At 39.2% G+C, this 12,726-nt stretch overlaps 2 protein-coding genes across 9 annotated transcripts; both read left to right on the top strand.

Moving 5' to 3' along the window:
* On the top strand, positions 1 to 7,316 carry LOC108902795 (ladderlectin). 4 transcript variants are annotated; one of them, XM_051075572.1, is made up of 9 exons: positions 26 to 142; positions 230 to 328; positions 482 to 532; positions 633 to 683; positions 784 to 834; positions 1,008 to 1,117; positions 1,204 to 1,338; positions 6,742 to 6,850; positions 7,096 to 7,316. In XM_051075572.1, exons 2-9 carry the CDS (start codon positions 307 to 309, stop codon positions 7,161 to 7,163), a joined length of 597 nt encoding a protein of 198 aa, XP_050931529.1. In that variant the 5' UTR covers positions 26 to 142; positions 230 to 306; the 3' UTR covers positions 7,164 to 7,316. The 4 variants fall into 4 exon arrangements, with proteins under 4 accessions (XP_050931530.1, XP_050931529.1, XP_050931528.1 ...); XM_051075571.1 differs by lacking the exon at positions 6,742 to 6,850 and adding an exon at positions 1,445 to 1,553 and having other exon boundaries at positions 29 to 142; XM_018704791.2 differs by lacking the exons at positions 6,742 to 6,850; positions 7,096 to 7,316 and adding exons at positions 1,445 to 1,553; positions 2,016 to 2,287 and having other exon boundaries at positions 29 to 142.
* LOC108902796 (ladderlectin) lies at positions 5,452 to 11,376 on the top strand. Of its 5 annotated transcripts, none has more exons than XM_051075575.1 (8): positions 5,452 to 5,593; positions 9,162 to 9,258; positions 9,418 to 9,459; positions 9,885 to 9,935; positions 10,052 to 10,161; positions 10,270 to 10,404; positions 10,511 to 10,622; positions 11,079 to 11,376. In XM_051075575.1, exons 2-8 carry the CDS (start codon positions 9,198 to 9,200, stop codon positions 11,144 to 11,146), a joined length of 579 nt encoding a protein of 192 aa, XP_050931532.1. In that variant the 5' UTR covers positions 5,452 to 5,593; positions 9,162 to 9,197; the 3' UTR covers positions 11,147 to 11,376. The 5 variants fall into 5 exon arrangements, with proteins under 5 accessions (XP_050931532.1, XP_050931531.1, XP_050931533.1 ...); XM_051075574.1 differs by having other exon boundaries at positions 9,409 to 9,459; XM_018704798.2 differs by lacking the exon at positions 5,452 to 5,593 and adding an exon at positions 8,961 to 9,074.
* Positions 11,377 to 12,726: the final 1,350 nt, after the last annotated feature.

The following is a 12,726-nucleotide window of genomic DNA, read 5'->3' as shown; positions in this document are numbered from 1 at the left end:
AGAGGTTTATCTGAAACAACCCCAGATAGATAATTCACTGTATATAAGAGCTGGTGTTTCTCTTGTTGAGCAGAACACCTCCACACAGGACGGCTGAAGCTACGAGCTGACACTGAGAAGAAAGAAGATAATCCTGCAGCAGGTTTGTTTCAGATCTCTGCTCTTCTCTTTACCTCTTACCTCAAAGTGTTTGAAGAATCATTGACGAGTCTGTTTCTTTTTATTGAAGATAATCATCATCTCTGAACACCTGCATCACCTCCACCATGAAGATGCTGCACTGTGTCTCTACTTGTCTGTGCCTTGATGGCTCTGACCACAGCTGCTGGTGAGTAGACTCATTTACTGAGGAGTTTACTGAGCTGAATTTTAGATCTTTTTAATACCACAGCCAATGAAATTTTACCAACATTTATAAGTGCATTTTTGTCAGTACTTTCCAGAAGAATAATTCTAAGTAAAAAATTTGTCAAATCTCCAGTTGTTCCAGAGGCAGAACCTGTAGACAAGACTGAACCATCAGTTCAAGAAGGTGAGCTGGTCATTTTGTGTGTGTGTTTATGTGTTTTTGTGTGGAGTAGAGTAACAACAGCAGATGAAATGAGTCACTAAAATCTCTGTCAAATCTCCAGTTGTCCCAGAGGCAGAGCCTGTAGACAAGACTGAACCATCAGTTCAAGAAGGTGAGCTGGTCATTTTGTGTGTGTGTTTATGTGTTTTTGTGTGGAGTAGAGTAACAACAGCAGATGAAATGAGTCACTAAAATCTCTGTCAAATCTCCAGTTGTCCCAGAGGCAGAGCCTGTAGACAAGACTGAACCATCAGTTCAAGAAGGTGAGCTGGTAAAGTTTTGGTTTCACTGTTTTGGTTTCAAAGCTCCATTTCCAGCTGCAGCAGATGATATAAAATAAACTATAGACACACAGAGATTCCTTCAGTTAGTTAGACTCACTGAGGACCTGTTTTGGTGTAATCCATGTTCAGTTCTTTTCATCATTTGTTTCCAGAAGAGAGTGAGTCGATGGAGCCATACTCATTCTGTCCCAGCGGCTGGACTGGTTTCGACGGTCGCTGTTTCCTCTATGTTCCAACAGCCATGACCTGGGCCAATGCTGAGGTAATCAAGATAACTTTCTCGTCTCTTTGAAGTCATCATTTCTGCGGCACACAGCTTCACTTTCTCTGTCCTTCTCACTTCTGTAGAAACATTGTCAAGGATACGGTGGAAACCTTGCATCAGTGCACAGCTTCGTTGAGCATCATGAGATTCAGGGTATGATCCTGAGGGCCACTCAGGGTTTTCCAGCCACATGGCTCGGAGGCTGTGATGCAGCACAGGTATGTTACTGTTTACACAAAATCTAAAAGTTACTAAATAAAAAGTTTGTTTAAACCAGACTGTCCACTGAATAGTACTGAGGTGTACTGTATTCTACACTTCTAGGAGGGAACTTGGTTCTGGAGCGATGGTACACCTTTCCGGTTTAGCTTCTGGGCTTCAGGACAGCCTAATAATTATGGGTCATCAAACTGTTTGCAGATGAACTATGGAGGTAAATATTTTTATATTCAGCTTGAGAAACCATTTCATTTTTTTTCCTGTGGAGGTGAGTTTGGTTGAAGAATTCCCAAAGCAGACATAAGTATAATTTATGATACTGGTTCAGTTTGGTTTCCACTGATGAGGCACAACAAAGGAAGATAAGAAGCTTTCAAAACCATTAAGTCCTGCAGGTTAAACTGGACTCATGAAACACTTTTAGTTTTGACTCAGTATAAAGTGACTTGAAAACACTCCCTAGCCTAGCAACATTAAGACTGCAAACAACCTATAATGCAGCTTTGTCTTGTCCTCAAATATGAGACAATCACCATTTTTTCCAAAATAATTTCCATATTTTTGTCTTGGATGAAATGCCTTACTAGATTTTAGCAAGTTTTCTGTGTAAAATTTCAAGTATTTGGCTTCATTAGATGTTTCACTGGTTGACTAAACTCCCTCTGTGTTTTTACAGCTGAGAGGAGATTTGATGATGAGCGTTGCTCTTACTCCAGACCATTCGTCTGCGCCAGAAAGCTGTGATATCTCTTCGTCATAATCACAGGAGCTGGAGTGTGATCACCATCGTTGTGTCTTCATCACCTGTAGGCTCTTACATATTGTAATACATACCTTTTTCCTGTTACTGTAATACTACTAAAGAATATGAACTGTTCTATTACACACACTTTGTAATTTCTACCTTTTGAATCAAACTGCAATGTAATAAACATCTTTAAAACAAAACGCTTTGAATGTCTTTTAGATGCTAAATGCTCCACAATGTTTACCAGCTTTAGTCAAGGCAAGCAACGTACAATAGATTTTTAGGGCATTTTCACTGAACACAGCTGAAATGACGCTGATAACAGTGATGAAAGTGAATTAAAATATGAATGGTGTGGGTCATAAAACCAAAACAATAAGCTGAAAAACATTAAAACGCGTTGTACAGCTGAGGGAAACTGCAGAGTTGAGTGATAATTCACTGTGGGTTTATTGTTATGAGTGACTCTTTCATATAATAGATATTTAACCAATTAACAATACATACACAGATCAGCCACAACATTAAAACCACTGACAGGCGAAGTGAATAACATTGATCATCTTGTTACAATACAGTGTTCTGCTGGGAAACCTTGGCTTGACATTCATCTGGACGTTACTCTGACACATACCACCCACCTAAACATTGTTGTAGAACAGGGGAACAAGGCAGAGGGCATCATCGTAGCCATACTGGGAGTGCTGCTGTTGAGGAGTGGTTGGAATCTGGTTTGGATTGTGATGTATGTGTTGAAAGATAAGAAAGAAAGTCACAGCTGTGTGTTGACGATGTTTGAAATCTGGTTCAGTTCACCCAGCAGTCTGGTGTTACCTGTGTCGTTTCTACACAGATCAGGAAAACTAGCGTGTCGTAAGAAATTAACATCAAATGAGGATAAGGGTTAGATCAGATTTGCATAAATGAAACTGATGCACAAAAGTTGGTTGTTGTTTTTTTCTCTTGACACTAGGGGGCAGAATCCCTTCAAATAAAGCTCACAGGCTTAGACATGTCACAGACAGAAAACAAGATGTGGTATTGCTTTTGCATCCAAACTTTGCAACAGTGCATCAGACACCATTTCGCTTAACAGTGCCACCATCTGGACAAAGTGAAAATTACTCAAATGGAAATACACTACATCAGGTCTCATTTTAACCTTAGTTGCAGGACTTTTCCACTGACCAAAAGAGGAACAAAAATCAAATACTCAACTTTCTTCCTCAACAAGCCCAAATAAATTATTCTGTCCTGGCTGTTTTGTTTCTAAACAATCCCAAAAATGACTTCTGTCCTGGTTGACAAACAACAACAATGAATCTTTGAATAAAAGCCACTGAACTGGAATCAACATGTTTCATACCTGTCACTGCAGAGGGCAGCACTGTGCAGAAAGTTACAATTTCCAGCTTAAAACAGAGAATATTAGATTCTATTCAATGTTTTATAACCTTATGGAATGACTTTGCACAGTACCTTTATTCACATATTACTATCACCTGTAGTATATACATTTCTCTGGATGATCTGCACAAAAAGAAAGTGGTTTGTAAGACAGGCTTTTACAACAGAAATACAGTGTTCATATAACAAAGTGATCCAACAGCAATGTGCGCTCACATGCATGAAACTGGCCCTAGTCCAGTTTTGGTTGACCACAACTCAACTCTCAACTTTGGAAGCTGTACAGGAACTCCTGTTACAGAAAGTGTAAGGAGAGATAAACAGAAGGAACACCACAGTAAGGTACTGGTGAAACAGCTGCCAGGAATTTTAATTTGAAAATATGTAAATTTAAGTTGTAACATTACGTCATAGCCAGGTTCTATTTTAACAATGAATAATTAATGTAATGTCTTTTGCCTTTTGGTAAGACTAGCATTTGATCAGGAAAGAATTCAAACATTATTTTCTGTCAGTTTTCAGTTGTATTCTGCGAGTTTTCCTGTAGGTAAAACTTCACTGTCACATTATCAAATATGGCCTTGGCACCCATCTCCTATCTTCTTTTTTATCAAAATATTTCTCAGAGTTACTGGTAACTGATGTTAACACTAAAGGTTTTACAAACTTTTGCACGTAATAGCAGCTAGTGGCACATAGTCAAGTGGAGTGAGGTCAAGTTTATTTATCAAGTGTTGTACAAGTTACAGTAAAAGGTACAACAGTGGATATAAACCACTCACAAGGAAAACAATAAAAGTCATTCATGATGCAAGGGAATGTCAAAGTACAAACTGGTGACAAATTAAAGGAAAAACCTGGAAGCAACAATTATGTAATCACCATCCATTCATGCTCTGTGACGTCACTAAAAATACTGAGTGGTTGATTTTGATTGTGTATCAAGATGGGAAGTGGAAAACATCTAAGTAACTTTGAAAGACAGTTCATCGTTGGGGTACTGCTCCACTGGCTACTGTATCAATAGAAACAGTGACTCAAGTGACATCTACATTTAAATCTACGGGAAAGACTTCTGTAAACAGGGTTGGAAATTGTAGTTGACAGTGCACATTTTATGACTGTGATGCTTGTGCATTAGTGTGATATGTAAGGAAAAACAGAAGAACAACTCTTCCCCAGGTGACTGAGAATGTCAACGCATGGCATGGTCAGACTCTGTCATCAAGAACAGTCTGTTGACAATTACATTATAGTAGGGTTGCAGTGCATAAACCCCTTTTTACAAAGATGAACGCACATTTGAGAGTTCACTGTTAAAAAACTATGGGCTCTGGTCTACAAAGATGTGATCAGATCAGTCATGCTTCACCATATTCCCAACAAGTGGGCGAGTGCCTGTGTGTTTTAAGGTACACACAATCATGGCTGCCATGGGGATCATCAATAATGAATCAAAGCACTGAATTATAGACCTCATCCAAATGCTTAAGATTGGAAATGGGAGCATGTCTGTAGATAACATTGCCTTAATCTAATAAAGAGAGAAATGTCACTTCCACAATCCTGCTTCACAGCGGAAGACAGGACCTGTTCCTGTACAGAAAACTGAGTTGTGTCCTCAATTTTAGGATGATGGGAATGGTCTAGGAATGACAATGTTTCTATCCATAGGGTATGAAGGGTCACTGAATGGTCTGAATCATATGCTGTGGCCTTCACAGTCACCACATCTCAACCCAATGTGTTTGAGTTCAGAGTTGGAGAATCAATGCCAAGGTGCACTGAAGCTGTTCCGGTGGCTTTCTTCCACCTTAATGAGCCTTTACAGAAAAACAACAAGTGCAAGGAGTGGTGAAACTTACGGTAATGTGTTTGATCTGATAAGCTGTAACAGATTGTTTCACGTGCAGCACTAAATTTTATGACCCATAATCTGCTGGGAAGAAGTAGGTGGAGAGGTTTATCTGAAACAACCCCAGATAGATAATTCACTGTATATAAGAGCTGGTGTTTCTCTTGTTGAGCAGAACACCTCCACACAGGACGGCTGAAGCTACGAGCTGACACTGAGAAGAAAGAAGATAATCCTGCAGCAGGTTTGTTTCAGATCTCTGCTCTTCTCTTTACCTCTTACCTCAAAGTGTTTGAAGAATCATTGACGAGTCTGTTTCTTTTCATTGAAGATAATCATCATCTCTAACACCTGCATCACCTCCACCATGAAGATACTGACTGTGTCTCTACTTGTCTGTGCCTTGATGGCTCTGACCACAGCTGCTGGTGAGTAGACTCATTTACTGAGGAGTTTACTGAGCTGAATTTTAGATCTTTGTAATACCACAGCCAATGAAATTTTACCAACATTTATAATGCATTTTTGTCAGTACTTTCCAGAAGAATAATTCTAAGTAAAAAATTTGTCAAATCTCCAGTTGTTCCAGAGGCAGAACCTGTAGACAAGACTGAACCATCAGTTCAAGAAGGTGAGCTGGTCATTTTGTGTGTGTGTTTGTGTGTTTTTGTGTGGAGTAGAGTAACAACAGCAGATGAAATGAGTCACTAAAATCTCTGTCAAATCTCCAGTTGTCCCAGAGGCAGAGCCTGTAGACAAGACTGAACCATCAGTTCAAGAAGGTGAGCTGGTAAAGTTTTGGTTTCACTGTTTTGGTTTCAAAGCTCCATTTCCAGCTGCAGCAGATGATATAAAATAAACTATAGACACACAGAGATTCCTTCAGTTAGTTAGACTCACTGAGGACCTGTTTTGGTGTCATCCATGTTCAGTTCTTTTCATCATTTGTTTCCAGAAGAGAGTGAGTCGATGGAGCCATACTCATTCTGTCCCAGCGGCTGGACTGGTTTCGACGGTCGCTGTTTCCTCTATGTTCCAACAGCCATGACCTGGGCCAATGCTGAGGTAATCAAGATAACTTTCTCGTCTCTTTGAAGTCATCATTTCTGCGGCACACAGCTTCACTTTCTCTGTCCTTCTCACTTCTGTAGAAACATTGTCAAGGATACGGTGGAAACCTTGCATCAGTGCACAGCTTCGTTGAGCATCATGAGATTCAGGGTATGATCCTGAGGGCCACTCAGGGTTTTCCAGCCACATGGCTCGGAGGCTGTGATGCAGCACAGGTATGTTACTGTTTACACAAAATCTAAAAGTTACTAAATAAAAAGTTTGTTTAAACCAGACTGTCCACTGAATAGTACTGAGGTGTACTGTATTCTACTCTTCTAGGAGGGAACTTGGTTCTGGAGCGATGGTACACCTTTCCAGTTTAGCTTCTGGGCTTCAGGACAGCCTAATAATTATGGGTCATCAAACTGTTTGCAGATGAACTATGGAGGTAAATATTTTTATATCCAGCTTGAGAAACAAGCCTAGCAACATTAAGGCTACAAACAACCTTTAATGCAGCTTTGTGTTGTCCTCAGATATGAGACAATTCCCCTTTTTCAATCCTAATTTCCATAGTTTTGCCTTGGATTAAATACCTTGTTAGGTTTTAGAAAGTTTTCTGTGTAAAATTTCAAGTATTTGGCTTCATTAGATGTTTCATTGGTTGACTAAACTCCCTCTGTGTTTTTACAGCTGAGAGGAGATTTGATGATGAGCGTTGCTCTTACTCCAGACCATTCGTCTGCGCCAGAAAGCCGTGAAATCTCTTTGGATGCAACACTCATCATAATCACAGGAACTTTTTTCATGTTACTGTAACATTGCCAATGAATATGAACTGTTCTATTACACACACTTTATAATTTCTGTCTTCTAAATCAAACTGCAATGTAATAAACATCTTTAAAACAAAACACTTTGAATGTGTTTTTGATGCTAAATGAAAACTGCTTCAAAAAAGGACAAAAATACAAGAAACCTGGTTGTTGTTTTTTCTCTTGCCACTAGGGGGCATCACCCCTCCAAACAAAGCTCACAGGCACACAGCTTCAATTGTCACTGACAGAAAACAAGATGTGGTATTGCTGCTGCATCCAAACTTTGCAACCATGCATCAGAAACACTTTTGTGCAAACAGTGCCACCATCTGGACAAAGTGATAATTAGACGGAAATGCAATACATCAGGTCCCATTTTAATCTTAGTTGCAGGACCTTTCCACTGATCAAAAGAGGACTGAGGAATACTAAACTTTCTTCCTCAACAAGCCCAAAGACATTACATCTGTTGTGGCTTTTTTTTCCCTGAACAATCCCAGTATCACCATGGTTGACAAACAACAACGAATCTTTGAATAAAAGCCACTGAACTGGAATCATCAGGTTTCCTACCTGACACTGCAGAGGGCAGCACTGTGCAGAAGTTACCAATTCCAGCTTAAAACAGAAAATATGAGATTCAATTTCATGTTTTATAACCTTATGGAAATGACCTTGTACAGTACTTTTATTCACATATTATTATTACCTGTAGTATATACATTTCTCTGGATGATCTGTACAAAAAGAAAGTGGTTTGTAACACAGGATTTTACACCTTTCATGTAACAAAGTGATCCAACAGCAATGTGCGCTTACATGTATGAGTCACATAGTCAAAGTGGAGTGAGGTTGAGCTTGTTTATCAAGTGCTGCACAAGTTACAGTAAAAGGCACAACAGTGGAGATAAGTCAGTCATATAAACGGCAATAAAAATCAATATCAGATAGACACGTGACCTGGAGGCACAATTATTTAATCACCATCTAGTCATGTTCTGTGGCATCAATAAAAATAGAGTGGTTGATTTTGATAGTGTTTCAAGATAACAAGACAAAAACATCTAAGTGACTTTGAAAGAGGGTTCATAGTTGCTCCACTGGCTCCTGTATCAATTTATTTAGATCTACGGGAGAGACTTCTGTAAACAGGGTTGGAAATTGTAGTCGACAGTGCACATTTTATGACTGTGATGCTTCTGCATTGGTGTGATATGAAAGGAAAAACAGACGAACAACTCTTCCTCAGGTGTCAGCACAGGATATGGACAGACAGCATGTGTGTTTTAAGGTACACACAATCATGGGTGCCAATGTGGATCATCAACAATGAATCAAAGAGCTGAATTACAGACATCATCCAAGTGTTTAAGACTGGAAGCATGGGAGCATGTCTGTAGATAACATCGCCTTAATCTACAATCCTTTTGTTGCTTCACAGTGGAAGACAGGACCTGTTCTTGGAGAGAAAACTAATCTGCATCCTCAGTTTGAGACTAAGGATGATGGGAGTAAGATCTTTTGTAAGATTGGTGTTCTCTCCAGCAGAGTTCAAACACTTTCTTCAAACTTGATTAGCCCTTACAGAAAAACAACAGTGCAAGGAGTGGTGACACTTACGGTAATGTGTTTGATCTGATAAACCGTAACAGATTGTTTCACTTGCAGCACAAAATTTTATGACCCATAACATCCTGGGAAGAAGTAGGTGGAGAGGTTTATCTGAAACAACCCCAGATAGATAATTCACTGTATATAAGAGCTGGTGTTTGTCTTGTTGAGCAGAACACCTCCACACAGGACGGCTGAAGCTACGAGCTGACACTGAGAAGAAAGAAGATAATCCTGCAGCAGGTTTGTTTCAGATCTCTGCTCTTCTCTTTACCTCTTACCTCAAAGTGTTTGAAGAATCATTGACAAGTCTGTTTCTTTTCATTGAAGATAATCATCATCTCTAACACCTGCATCACCTCCACCATGAAGATACTGACTGTGTCTCTACTTGTCTGTGCCTTGATGGCTCTGACCAGAGCTGCTGGTGAGTAGACTCGTTTACTGAGGAGTTCACTGAGCTGAATTTTAGATCTTTTTAATACCACATCCAAATAAATTTACCAACATTTATAATGCATTTTGTCAGTACTTTCCAGAAGAATAATTCTTAGTAATAAGTTTGTCAAATCTCCAGTTGTTCCAGAGGCAGAGCCTGGAGACAAGACTGAACCATCAGTTCAAGAAGGTGAGTTGGTCATTTTATCAGGTTTTACAAAAATCCACTGTGAAGTGTTCTGGTTCAGTTCAAAGTTCTGGTTTCAAAGCTCCATTGCCAGGTGCAGCAGGCACTATAAAATAAACAGCTATTCAAAGCAAAAGATGTACTTTAAGTATCAAAAATGAAAATACTTCATGACCAGTACCTGAAAAGTTTGAAGTCAATCAGATGAGCAGTTGTTGAGAAAATTAAAAATACAGACAGAGATTCTTACATACAAGACCTGTTTTGTTTCCACCTAATCCCTCTGTTTAGACTTTTCAACACCTGCAGATACTTTGGGTAGAGAGAGAGACATAAAAGAAAGAAAGAGAAAATTTGTGTGTTTTTGTGTGGAGTAGAGTAACAACAGCAGATGAAATGAGTCACTAAAATCTCTGTCAAATATCCAGTTGTTCCAGAGGCAGAGCCTGTAGACAAGACTGAACCACCAGTTCAAGAAGGTGAGCTGGTAAAGTTTTGGTTTTACAAAGATCCATTGTGAAGTCTTTTAGTCTTTTGGTTTCAAAGCTCCATTCAATGTCATCCACATTCAGTTCTTTTCATCATTTGTTTACAGAAGAGAGTCACGTGACGAAGAGGTACTCATTCTGTCCCAGTGGTTGGACTGGTTTCGACGGTCGCTGTTTCCTCTATGTTCCAACAGCCATGACCTGGCCTGATGCTGAGGTAATCAGGATAACTTGGATTTGTAGTTATTTTTCAGCTCTTTGAAGTCATCACTTCTGTGGCTTCAGTCACGCAGCTTTGCTTTCTCTGTCCTTCCCACTCCCGTAGAAACATTGTCAACGCTATGGTGGAAACCTCGCATCAGTGCACAGCTTTGATGAGCATCACATGATTCAGACTATAATACTGAGGGCCACTGGTTCATATCCACACACATGGCTCGGAGGCTTTGACGCAATAAAGGTATGTTATTGATGACGCAAAATCTAAAAGTTACTAAATAAAAACTTTGTTTAAACCAGACTGTCCACTGACTAGTACTGAGCTGAATTGCATTCTACTCTTCTAGGAGGGAACTTGGTTCTGGAGCGATGGTACACCTTTCTGGTTTAGCTTCTGGTCTCCAGGCCAGCCTGATAACTTTATGGGGGGACAACACTGTTTGCTGACCAACTTTGGAGGTAAAATATAAAAATATAAAAATATTTTCATACTTGAAAAGCAATTTTTATTTCTTTCTGAGGAGGTGAGTTTGGTTAAAGAGACAAAGCAGACGTCGGTAAGGACCTAAATGCAGACACAAGGCTGTGGTGAAGCAGTCCAGGGATTTATTTGCAACAAAAAGCTCACGGTGAAGGTGGTGAAGGCAAACTAATCCAGAGACAGGAAATAAAAACACAACAAACACACAAGGGGAATAACTACAAAATAAAACAGGATGCGAGTCTCACTGGTACTCTCTCCATTCAGAAAGAATATAAACACCTAAATGTCTCATCCTGGGTTGTAAAAAGGTTCCCACTTCTTCAAATCTAATTTCCAGAAATTTTTTTCTGGATCAAATGCCTTGCCAGTTTTTGCCATGTTTTCTGTTAGATGGTTCACTGGTTGACTGAACTCCCTGTGTGTTTTTACAGCTGAGAAGAACTTTGATGATGGCAGTTGTTCTGGCACACTGCCATTTGTTTGTGCCAGAAAGCTGTGATATCTCTTTGGATACAGCACTCATCATAACCACAGGAGCCAGGTGGATATTATATTTGTGTCTTTATCACCTGTAGGCTTCTACATATTGTAATCCATACTTCTTTTTTGTTGCTGTAACACTACTTAAAGATTATAGGGTTTTAGCTGAAATATTGGTGAGGGGACATGAAACTGGAAAACTGCAATTTCTGTTGAAAGTGTAATAAAAAAATGCTTTAAATGCTTTAACATTGTTAAACAGATTTATTCTTTCACACTTTACACACACAAACACATACACACAATATGTTCAGCTATTCTCTTTTTTTTCCTACTGCAGCACTTCAGACCCTTTTGATTTATTGGGCTCTACACTTAATTTTAAATGGATAAAATTGACATTTTTCCCATCAGTCTTTTCTCAAAAACTCATAATGACAAAGTGAAAACATGTTTTTAAACAGTTTTGAAAATTTATTGAAAATCAAATCTCTCATTTAGAAAAGTATTCAGGCTCTTAATTCAGTGCTTTGTCATTTGCTTTTGTTTGAGAGTTTAAGGACCTGTGTGTTGGATTTAGTGACATCTTGTGGTGAAGCTGCAGATTGCAACAAAGGCAACAAAGCATACTCTGTGGAAGAGGACCTGCTCCCTATATAGATATGTAGGACTCAGAATCAGAATTCAGTGTCTGTCAGAGCTGTAGGTTAGTTTCCTTTGGGCATCCTCCATCAGCTCTTGAATAATTCGAAAGGAGATTTGATTACAGCGGCCTCCTCAAAGATGAACATTTACAAGATCAATTCCCTCTAACTGATATGATGGAAGAAGCTGTGCTGTAACGCAGGCAGAGTCGTTTAGGTTTAGCTTCAGCTGTTTTCTAGAGACAAGAAAAGCACATAAAGGCAAACAGATTAGTTGTTTGATGAAATGGGATAAAATACACAGTGTTTAGATACCCAGTATTTACAAAAAGCAAACAAACTGTACTCTAAAATACTCAGAAATTATTCCCAGGTTTTGTGTAGTTGTTAAGTGCCAGTAGGCTACTGATATGTATTTTTTATTTTTTTGTTTTATTATAAACACACTGTTTTATCTGTTTAAACCACTCCTTAGACCTTTGCTATGGTTTTGGTTTTGTAAAGGCTACCACTGGTCTCACTCAGAGTCCATTGCCCAACATTTCACCATACGAAGAAATTACAGTTAGACCACAGTTCATGCAGATGCACTTTTTGCAGCTTTAATCTGCAGTTTGCATGAAAACACACACACACACACACACACGCTTACTAGAGCAACAGAAACCCCCTCATGTCTGCACACAGCCTGCCAACATCCTGTCCTTGACATAAGACTGTTTGTTTGTTTTTTATATATCTATATCCTCACTTTGAAGTTACCATTTCCCTCTTTCTGGTCAATGTGAAAACGAATATACGATGTAAAAGTCAGTGTTTGAGGTTTTGCTGACATAAATGTGAATTGTGAGAAACTGAAACTCAAAAGGGTCAAATGAGTCCAACAGTTTAAATTCCTTTGCTGCCTCTTCTCTCCTGTCAGTCGAAACACTCTGTTAAAATCTTCAGAACCTGG

Source organism: Lates calcarifer, linkage group LG14 (assembly GCF_001640805.2).
Source record: "Lates calcarifer isolate ASB-BC8 linkage group LG14, TLL_Latcal_v3, whole genome shotgun sequence".
Taxonomy (NCBI): Eukaryota; Metazoa; Chordata; class Actinopteri; family Centropomidae; genus Lates; species Lates calcarifer.
Note: the sequence above shows the minus strand (reverse complement) of the source record. Positions and strands in the feature narration are given on the sequence as shown.

Excerpts from the sequence above, each read along its gene's own strand:
- LOC108902795 (XM_051075572.1), top strand. The coding sequence starts at position 307 with ATGGCTCTGACCACAGCTGCTG. Across the intron at positions 329-481 it reads GGCTCTGACCACAGCTGCTG|TTGTTCCAGAGGCAGAACCT; the intron begins GTGAGTAGACTC and ends TCAAATCTCCAG. Across the intron at positions 1,118-1,203 it reads TGACCTGGGCCAATGCTGAG|AAACATTGTCAAGGATACGG; the intron begins GTAATCAAGATA and ends TCACTTCTGTAG.
- LOC108902796 (XM_051075574.1), top strand. The coding sequence starts at position 9,198 with ATGAAGATACTGACTGTGTCTCTACTTGTCTGTGCCTTGATGGCTCTG. Across the intron at positions 10,162-10,269 it reads TGACCTGGCCTGATGCTGAG|AAACATTGTCAACGCTATGG; the intron begins GTAATCAGGATA and ends CCACTCCCGTAG. Across the intron at positions 10,623-11,078 it reads TTTGCTGACCAACTTTGGAG|CTGAGAAGAACTTTGATGAT; the intron begins GTAAAATATAAA and ends GTGTTTTTACAG.